At 37.5% G+C, this 11,076-nt stretch overlaps 1 protein-coding gene across 1 annotated transcript; it reads left to right on the plus strand.

The window, feature by feature from the left end:
- The first annotated feature begins 7,764 nt into the window (after positions 1 to 7,764).
- LOC150085570 (DNA (cytosine-5)-methyltransferase 3C-like) lies at positions 7,765 to 8,838 on the plus strand. The gene has a single exon (XM_090374607.1). It carries the CDS (start codon positions 7,765 to 7,767, stop codon positions 8,836 to 8,838), a length of 1,074 nt encoding a protein of 357 aa, XP_090230733.1.
- The last annotated feature ends 2,238 nt before the right edge of the window (positions 8,839 to 11,076 follow it).

The raw sequence follows: 11,076 nt of genomic DNA on the forward strand, positions 1-11,076 counted from the left end.
TTTCAGGGGCCCTCTTTCTTCCATCCCCTCCTGTTCCCCCTCCCTCCCTCCCGACTTCTTCCGTTCCTGTTTATCTGCTAGCGGCCCCTAACGGCAGGAATTGTTCATTAATTAATAAAGTGTCAGCCGGAAATATCTCCTTGTAGTGTGCAGTGCCGATGGATAATGACTTGCACCTGATACGCCGTCGTTATTGGCCGCTAATTACTTACGGGCAGAAGACCGCATTATATTCTTTTCTGTCTTCGCCCGCCTCCCTTCAGCCTCCATTCTAAGAGAGACAGTTCCTTTTTGTTCAGATCTGTATTCTTTTGCACGTGCGAGAGAGAAGAGAGAGAGAGAGAGGGAGACGAAAAGGAGCCGTGAGCGATAGATGCGCCGATGGAGTAGTTACAGCAAGGGGGCAATAATTAATAAATGAACTGATGTTGTTTAAATTTAATTCAATGCAAAGGTTTTGGCTTTAGTTTTAGCGTTGTAGCTTATTTATCCGATTAGTTGCGAGGAGTCACTCGTTCTCACAGCAAACAGATTTATCTGCAGTCTTAATACGTTTAGCCTGTAATTCTCTGCTTCACGACAATCCTTGAGGAGTTTGAAGGGGGAAACTTCATCTTTAATTTTTCAGAAAATGAGCTCCGAAGGCTTACTTCACTCGCTATTTAAGCCATTCTTTGTAAATTATTTTCATTTAGTCGACAAGTGCGCATCAACCTATAATAGGGTGAATTACGATAAAGAGAAAAGAAAAGTCTCTCGGGTTAATTAAGTTTTCTCTTTAAATAATTAAGCGAAACTAATTTTTCTATTTGTTCACAGGCTGCCTCTCTTTTTTCTTTTTTTTTTTTTGTTTTGTGTACTGGGGGTTATTATCTGATGGAGGCCATCGAAATTAAAGAACGAACGGGAACTGGTTAAAATGGAAGACACACGACGAAATTAATTTGCGATACTAATGAATAGATAACCACCGCGTGCACACTTCCTCTTAGGGATTATCGGGCGGGATTGTCGAGAAATATAAAGAGCGGAGAAGAGAGAAAAATTATAGCGGGAAAAATAAGAAAATAACCCTTAACTCTGGTCTTAACCCTGGTCTGAATAAAGCTCTCTATGAAAGGTAGTAATGGAGATCACATTCGTCCTTCTTTGAATCCACTGAAGGGATTTATGCAGAAACAACATTACACGCTTCTGTCCACGATGCTGTTGCAATAAAGGAGTGGGACATCGAAAATCACGAAGAAATAATCCAATAACCCCGCTTACTACCGCGCACTGGACACGCCTAAACTGTCAGGTCACGCTCAATGTCATCTAAAGGAAAACTACAAACGTTAATTAATTTTCAGTTTACTTCGATCAAGTAATTGGATACATTTTCATCTCATTATGGCTCCCGATTCTAAAAGGTTTAACTCAGACTTCGTAAAATATTTCACGATATATCTGAATGCACGCGCACAAGTTTATGAATTTGCCTAATTAAAATTCGCAATATTGCGGGTTTGAGATATTGATGTGGGTTTGATACCTATTCCAGCTTGTATGCAACTGAAACAACTATTCTATAGATAAAATTTCGTGCATTTTTTCCAAATTTAAAATAATGCTACATTTGAAAACAACTTATCATAAATATGAACCAAAATCCGTAGAATTACTATTAAACTTGGACATTAACTTTTAACCAGCTGCTTATGAAGTACGAATGTAATACTTAAATGCATATGAAGCTTCAATAGACCTCTCTTTCCACTGATGTACCATCAAACTTTACCTGTTCTCAATAAGCATAGTATTTCTCTATGGAAGGGTGAATTTATGATGGATTCGTATCAACATTTATTAATTATAAATAGATTTCTTAGCACTCTGGTAACTAAGTTTAATCTTCCAGAATGTAAGGCATTTGAGGAACAGAAATCCTGGACTCATCGATAAGCTAGGGAGCGAGAGGAACGAAAAAAGCGTTACGATTCAATCTGACACTAATTTTCCATGCAGTGTAAACAGGCGGCTAGGAAAGCATATGGTGTCCTGTCTACAATTTTAAGGACGTTTTCTAGTAGGAAAAGGACGTCATTATCACTCTATACAAGACAGTGGTTAGATCGCATCTGGAATATTTTATTCAAGTCCGAAGACCGAAAAAGGCATAGAAATTCTGTAGCGAGGTCAAAGAAAGGCGACCCGATTAGTGATGAGCGTAAATCGATACACATAAAGAAACGGCTTGAGAGGTGTGGTCTGCAACTAGACATTAAAGGGAGAGCCAGCTTGGGTGTATAAAGCACTGAAGGGATTGAGTAAATTGAATGAAGGAGGTCTGCTCTCTCTCTTAGGTGAGACAGGAACCATGAACACGTATTAAATCTAGGTAAATAAAAGGGGATCGGATTTCATGAAGTTCATGTATTAGCAGCGGGTTGTCAAACACTGGAATAAGTCCCCCCCCCCACCGTGGCTGAGCCAGTCAGTCTGGCTAAGTTCAAGATGGTACTAGATGATTACATTTTGGGAATGGCAATGGTATACAAATGTTTTATTTGGTTTTTATATTATTATTTAATTAAATTAATTTTTTGACTGATGTAGAAAAGGTTCACTTCCTTGCATCATTTGGTTTCATAATACCAATTAGAAAATTCGTATGGTAGCAATTCTTTCGTGTGAAATCATAGGCTTTTTTGAGCAAAAAATCAAAAAGGAGGCTTTTAAGTTGGCCTCCTTTTCGCTTTGTTTTAAAAATCGAGATGTAATAGTTGCATTTTGTTTATTTGGAATGTTCTCTGGGGTTTAAATTTTTTTTTTTTTTTTTGTTTTATTCAGAGTTTTGTTACCTTACTTTTGAGAATTTTTTCCCTGCAATTGGTTATCAGTATTCCATGTGACTTGCTGTTCCGATATTATAGCCTAATACATCTACAGTTAGTTAAAAATATGAAATATCAAAGGTTTACTTTATGTTAACTATAATCTGTTTAAGCATTTTATGCAGATTATATCTTTAACATACCCAGGTAGAAAAAGTCATAAGAAATATCAAGCATGGAAAAGATGCAGGTGTTAATGAAAACTGCAACGATTAAATTTTGACAGCTGGAGAGAAGTATAAATGGTCATGAGATGGAAAGACAGCAAATATAGATGAAAATTTAAAAAAAAAATGAAAGCTGGAGAGAACATAGTGTTTATTTAACATTATTCAAAGGCCATTTTCCATAAGGAAACTTCCAAAAGGTTGGAATAAGGCAATTGAATTGTACCAACATATAAAAAGAAAAAAATGAAATTGAATGGGGAAATTACAGGAATTTTACTCCTTAGAATACCAGGTAAAATCTACACTATGCATGCATTTTTAAGGAAGTAAGAATTAATTTTTGACCTTGGTGGAGAATAGTTAGATTTTTGGCCAAACAAAGGATGCCAAATTAAAGATTTTCATGAAAACATTACAGAAAAGTAATGTACAATAGGAAACTATTTATGATTTGTTAATCTAAAAAAACAGAAAATACGTCAATATTAACTTGTTTCAAATTTTACCAAATTTTGACATTAAAGATAATCTTTTAAGGAGAATAAAAAGCTTGTATAAAATGCCAAATCTGTAGTGAGAACTGAAGTTAGCTTGGAGAAATAGTTTGTGATTAAACTTGAAGTCAGTCTGGGCCCCACCTTATCGCTACTTCGTTTTATAATTTTCATGGGCCCCTTAAACGTGCAAGGTCTTTCATGGCTGAGCAGGGGTCGAAATGGAAAATTTTAGGAAACGGAAGACTCATTAATAAACATCTTATTTTTTATGATAAGTGTGACGAGTCGGAACGGCAGTCCGGGTCCTGTGGCTGAGTCACAAACCGCGAAGGATTAGGTTTTGCCATCTTTAATTTGGAACTGATCGGAAGAAATGCAGCTGTTTGGTGACTGCATATTGGAATCAATTTTTTTTATTACACTGGTCAATTAATGATAGCTTTTAACCATATTTTATAGCAAGTAAAGCTTAAATATAAATTGATTATTTTTCTATTTCCTTTTTACTACAATCTTCCTCCTTTTACCAATGAATATGAAGTTACTTTCATTATACGTGAATTTTTACTCACTTGCGTGTTCTTCCAATTTGGTTTTTTGTATTGCTTTCAAAACTTGTTTTGTATTCTCGCCTTATTCGGGTTTTCCCATCTGTGAGCTTTCTTCCCGGTGTGCCTCTTCCTTCAGTCGCTCTAAGCTAGTTTCTCCCCTATATTTATGGATTTAGTACTAGCAAGGCCGAATTATGCAAGGAAGCAAACTTTTTCTACATCAGATAAAAGTAAATAAAATAATAAAAATAAAATACAGCAGAATCTTCATACCATCCACACATGGTAATATAGTTTTACTCTCTGCCTTCGTTATGAGAGAGGCAATATTCGACAACCTCTGCCCAGAAGTGAATTTCACGAGATCCCATCTTCTGTTATTCCCTGAGATTTTATATTTGTATCCCTTAGTTCGTATCTTACCCAAGAGGGAGAACAAACCTTGCTCGTTTATTTTACTGAGTCCCTTCCGTGCCTTATTCACTTCAATTGCATCTTTCCTTAAATGTCTGGTTGTTGCCAAACTCTCCAGTTAATTCCTTCTAAGCTGTTCTTCGTATGTGCATCTTTGGACTCTCTGCAGAGGTTGTCTCTTTTTTCTTCTTTTTTAGATGCAGTCTCTAGACTTGAACGCAATATCACAAATGCGGTCCAATCATCGCCTCGTAAAGGATGATTTGAAAATGACTTCTAAACAATGTCATTGCAAAAAGCACTACAAACAAAAGTCGGATTGGAGTACCATGCAACCGAGTGTAAATTCCGTATGCTGAAAGAAACTTCAAAATACTAAGGGGCAGATTTCACTAAGAGGATAATAAAGAAAGCATTTTTTATTAGGAAACAACAACAACAAAAAAAAACTCAACAGAAACAGCGGTAGAGATAAATCTGACATTTAGAATGGGTTATTGAATAGCAAAGTTAGATGACGAACAGGGCAGAGGATTGCAAAATTTTAACCAGTTGAAAAAACTGGGCACTGAATTCGAACCCGTTCTTAACGTCTCTTTGGGAAAATTATATTTGTGTTTACTGGGCTTTAACGTTGTATAAGACGAAGAAAAATTTACAAAATTCGAAACATAAGTATTCACTGGAATCTTAACTGGACAATCTTTGTAGAGCCACGTGTTAATAGCTTTTTACAAATTTCGAAAAACATGCCATTCTGTCAATGAATTATGAAATGCATTTTGTTTACTTTTTCTCAGTTAATATCCTTATATATTTCTGGTAGTCTCTAGCGACCTTAACAAAACACAGCAGGTGGTATTTGACCTTTATGTGACCAGACAACACCCATCACCTGCTTAACAGTACACAGTCATTATATTAAGTAATGGGACGAGTTGAGTATGACGCAATCTTGTATTGTATGCGTCATTCGGCAACAGCGAACTCCCTAAAGGATCTTTTGGGGAGAAAATTAAAGGGAAAAACTAAATTAAAAATGCCAAAATAACTGTAAAAGGCTTTCGTTTGTTTAAAAAAACAATAGCGTTCCATTAAACTCACAATTTGTTTATAAAATGGTTTGTAAGAAAACCCTGCATTTAGGACTAAATGCCCTTGCGAAAAACTAATCCCTCGATTAAACTTAACATATATTCGTACAGGTTTAGTATATGGATAGATAGATAGGAATAGAAAGCAGCCAATTCATTCACCGCAAGGCAGTGACCGGCTCATGTACCGCGCTATTCCCCCGGAATCTCCATCAGCATCAGTGTCGGCACTGTCCTCGTTATATCCACCCGTTGACGGTGGGTGGAACCTCACGTCCTGGTCTCTGGTGGGCGTTGTCGTCAGCTTGAAGTTAATGCAAGCCTCGATAACACTTGTTCCATCCCCGACATTAACAGTTAACTAGGGAATAGCTCATCATCACCCGAACTAAGCACCGATTAATATTGAAACGTGCCATGTAATAAGGTGCCCAAGGCGCTCGCTGCAGTATCACGATGAATTTACAGGCCTTCAATTATTAAAATTTCTAGAAACGCCTAAAATTGTGGTTAATCTTTTATGAAGGCTCTAAAAGAGATGATCGTCGACTGTGTGGGTCCACTTTTGAAGTCAATCGCTTACTTTGTAAGCGCACGACACCGCGTTGTAGTAATGAAAGTAAAAGAGCGAGCGAGCGAGAGAGAGAAAGAAAGAAAAGACGAGACCAGTTCCATTATGTCTATAAAGCCCATTAGATAATAGAGTTTCCGCCGATGATGTTAATTTGTAGCTCAAATATAGTCGTAAAGTCACATCTTTTTCCTACAAACGCCCACTTATCGAATGTGGAGCGTATGGAGGTCTGGATGGTAGACACATAATTAATGTCATTAACCAGCCATCCCCCGGCCACCGCACCCTGCCCTACCCTGCGGTTCCTTACATAAACAGAGCGGGGATAAAATCAACTGTGCCAGCGCGTGTAATAATTCTAAAATTGATCGCGGCTGTCGCTATGATTGGGCGTGTGTCTGTGTGTTCCGGCAATTATTACGATTAATTTAATGAACCCCGTACCTTAACTGCTTCGTCCCCGCTTATATTCCGTTTCCGTTGCACGCTCTCCCACTCACTACCGCCCGCCTGCCGTGTGTTTTCTCCTTTTGTAGGCCGCTGTCTTAGAAGATGCACAGCCAATGTTTTCTCTTCGAATGCGCTGTGCCTGTCCTTGCTTTCGCATGCAGATGCACTTTGCTCCTTTGCAAGCCATTTAAATTTTACGCCAAATGGCTTCATTATAGCTTCCCGGCAATTAGCAGCGGTTTTAAGAGGGAGCTAATCTCTTAATTGCTCTTAAGAAATTAAGAGATTAGTGACTCTGTTGCAAGGTTTTGATCGAAGGAGATTTCCTGCCTGCTTGTACTGTAAACATTAATCCATGAAAAAAAAACAGGGGTTGAGTGAAATTAAGATATTTAAAAGAAACTTTTCTTTCATATTGCGAAGTTCAATTATTCTTGAAAGGAAGAAGGGCTAATGTGGAGGGTGAAATGTCTTGGCAGACTGGGTGCGTATAATGTACTGTATATATATTCTTCCCTCACCTTTTTGTTTGTTTAAAATCATCTCGTGCTGCTTCTTCTCTTTCCCACCCTCTCTCATTTCATATTTAAGTGTCTTCAGTTTTATTTTCCTCAACTCCTACGCGATGTGTGTCTTTAGCTTGTGGCTAAAGACACACTAAGGGAATCAACAAATAAATCTTATTTTCAGTTTAAATATAAAACATAAGCGTGTATCTAATATATGCGAATCTATCTGCCTTTGGCCACGGGGTGAGTTGACTACAACGTTTATTTCAAATGATCATTTTGTAGAATAATGTAGGACAACTTGTAATACTACTAGACATTTTTATAAACGGAAGTTTTGGCCAAAAGAGTATCTAGCACATAGTCAGCGAGATTGCCATAAGGGGGGGTAACAGTTTACACTTTGAGACGTGAGAAAATAAACATACACGAGCTGTTACTTTTCACAGGAAACGTGTTTTCGGATAATGATAGGCGCGCGCAAGCGTTCTTTTCGAGACTAGAAAAGCGGAATTAATACTCAAACATGTTGTGAATACTGGTAGTGTTTGGGAATTACGTGTTTACTGAAGACTTCGTATATCTAACGGGCTTCTAACGCACGAACATCTAAACTACAGTTCTGCTCAATGTCCCGCTATCTGTGTGCTGACTTAGAACGTGATTTGAATAAAATGGTACAAAATTTGGGAAACTGGTATCAACTAGCGATTCGGCTACCGAACAAAGAACCAAATGTTCCATTACCTCCTTCCAGGGATGAGTATCGGGACTTAAGGGCAATCAGAGTTCTTTCTTTGTTTGATGGGATCGCAACGGGCAGGTATGTGTTGGATCAACTGGGTATCGAGATCGAAGCGTATTACTCCAGCGAAGTAGATCTGGATGCCATGAACGTGGCCGCGTATCAACACAAGAGCAGAATTATCAACCTGGGTGATATCGAGTTTATTACGGAGAATGACGTAGCCAAGTTATGTCCGGTGGATTTGGTCATCGGGGGTTCTCCGTGTAATGATTTGTCTCTTGTGAACCCTGCAAGAAGAGGTTTGTATCATCCTAAAGGAACAGGTAAGCTATTCTTCGATTTCTTTCGACTTCTGAAGGCCGTTCAGTTATCCAACAAGGGACGACACGTTTTCTGGCTCTTTGAGAATGTGGCGTCAATGCCAAAAGGATATAAGGAAGACATCTCACGTTACCTGGAGTGCGAGCCTGCGATGATAGATGCCAAGGACTTTTCACCTCAGGTTCGGGCTCGCTATTTCTGGGGTAACATTCCCGGCATGTACGAAATCCAGAACTGCATCGAGGAAGGGTATATTACGCAAAACAGCATCACGTTAGACAGCATACTCACGCCTTACCTGAACAGGAAAGCGGCAATGGAGAAGGTGCGTACGGTGACAACCAACAGCAATTCTCTTAGGCAGGGTAAAGAATGTCTTTTTCCGGTCACCATGGCTGGCGAAGGAGATGTTTTGTGGGTGACAGAGCTCGAAGAAATATTTGGTTTTCCTCGTCACTATACTGATGTTGGTAACATACCCCTGGGAAAGAGAAGGCGACTGCTGGGTAAAACGTGGAGTGCCCCTGTGATCAAAGAACTGTTGAAACCCTTGAGAAATTACTTCAGAACCTCGCCAAGTAGTGATGCCTCGACAACATCCAGCGAATCTTCCGGAAACAATAAGAAAGCGTAATCTTAGATAAGATATTGTCGGGTTATAGAAATATTTTACTGATATATGTTCGAGTTATAGTAGTTTTGACAGTTTCCATTTCTTCACATCCTTATTCTGAAGTGTGAGATTTTATATATATTTTGTAGAAGACTGTTTAGTATAAAAGTTTAGTTAGTAAACCAACACGTATAATTAAAGGTGTTTTAAGTTTCCACATTGCGTGTAATTATTGTCTCTTTGTTTACAAATCACTCTTTTAATGAACTACACATTACGATAGTTCGTAGAAGTTACGATTTATTACCAATCTGTTATTAATTTAATTGTCCTATGGGTGGTAACACTCTGTGTGCATGTCTGTAGTTTGCTTGCAGACAATATCCTCGACATTTCCAACTTTTCAAAAATATTTTATTAAATTAAAGACACGAATAATTATTACCGATCAATAAACGAAAATTAACAATCACTTTTAATTTAGGCGGACATAGGCCCAGTTATCGTGAATAAGCTCAGCAAAAGAGGAATGCTGAAGATCTTTGGCTGTACCACTTCGTTTTGTAAATAAATAGTCAATATTGTTGATAAGTTCTAACTTTGATTAACCTTGAAATGCTTCCAACGCTTGCGCAAACACGCATTTTTTATTTCAATAGATTTGAGATAAACTGTGGACTGCAGCGTTCTGAGAAAGCGTACAGACGCGGTATTTTCCACGAGACTTCACCAAATTGTATTCAAACATATTTGAAAATGCGTTGATAAATGTTAAGGGTTAGGACACGTTTTGACTTCATTCTTATATGTAGGGCAGTGATTTTACTTTAATCGGGAAATTCGCCAGTTCTGTTGATTGACCCATAATAGATCAAGAATTCCATGCATTCTGCTGGTTAGGTTAGTTATTAAACTAACTAACGAGAAATATTTCTAGCAGTTTTGCATAAAATGTGTACATAATTTGTTTTATTTGTTATATAAAATATAAAAGTGCCAATTTGACGTTTTCGTCTCTATATCCGGCGATAAAAATTTTCAATTTCAAAATTTTCAAATGAAGAATCGAAACAGAGAGAAAAAGAAAAATAGAACTCATTGTCCACGGTTAGTTTAACCGCAAGCCACAAAACAAGTATAACCCGATTCTAGCTGTTCAATTTTTAACCAAAAGTATACCAGAAATATTTCAGTTGGATAACTCATGTATATAAACCTGAATATCTTTATTAGAAAATTCCAACCGTTCCAAGGCTTTTCGCAATGTAAAAATATTATGATGGTGAAGTTCTGAATGCGTTGGGATGTAAATATTTATAACATATGAAGAAATTAAACTAACTAAATCTTTATTTTGGGTAGTTGTTCAATAAGAACGAGCAGTAAATAAAGTGTTAGACTCTTCACCACTCCTTAACAGAGGATATTTTTCACCAATGTGGTTTATAGTATTTGTATAGACGGTATATCCCAAGTACCACCATATTTATATATAATAAACACTAAATTTGTTTATCATTAAATTTTTTAAAACGCTTTTAACCCTTGTCCAATAATGTTCATGATGTCCATGTAAACATCGGTTTCAAGAAGCAATGATGCGCATAGTTAGTCAATAAGCTAGTATAAACATCAAATTTAGACTAAGATTTCTTGCTGTAGACCAGCAAAAATTGATTGACTCTTATTGTGCCACGCATTGTAAGTGTGATAGGGCGAATTATTATTAGCCATATGGTACAAGGAAGCCTGGAGCTTATGCTGCACCAGCCAAAAAAAAAAAAAAAAATCTGAATTATCCTGAGAATTAAACCTGGATATTCAGATTTTACCAGAGATTGTGAATAGATTGGCTGGATGATCAAAATGTGACAAACGACATCGAAGGTTCCACAGTCCGTGATTTCCTTACCCTGACAGCACAATAGAATGAAAATTTTATTGTTTTAAAGAGACAAAACGGATTCATTTGTTGGATGGTTTCATCTCATAGGATGGGACAGGTTATACGATGACATAGCCATCTTTAACCACTTATCAAAAGACTTCTAGGAAGTCAGTGGACCTGTTAATTAACAAAAGTATCTCTAAGTACTCTGTCGAATAGCTGGGTTGACGCAGCCATCATGAAACTGTAGTTGCGGTTGCTATTCTGACATTCCTCAAGAATCAGATTGATTAGAAAATCTTTCTTAAAAAACGTAGGCGGTGTTAATATCATCAGTATTTTTAATGGACCACTAAACGTGTGACGAAATC

This window comes from Mastigoproctus giganteus, chromosome 5, assembly GCF_048544385.1.
Source record: "Mastigoproctus giganteus isolate SK-2022 chromosome 5, ASM4854438v1, whole genome shotgun sequence".
NCBI lineage: Eukaryota > Metazoa > Arthropoda > Arachnida > Uropygi > Thelyphonidae > Mastigoproctus > Mastigoproctus giganteus.

Excerpts from the sequence above, each read along its gene's own strand:
- LOC150085570 (XM_090374607.1), top strand. The coding sequence starts at position 7,765 with ATGTCCCGCTATCTGTGTGCTGACTTAGAACGTGATTTGAATAAAATG.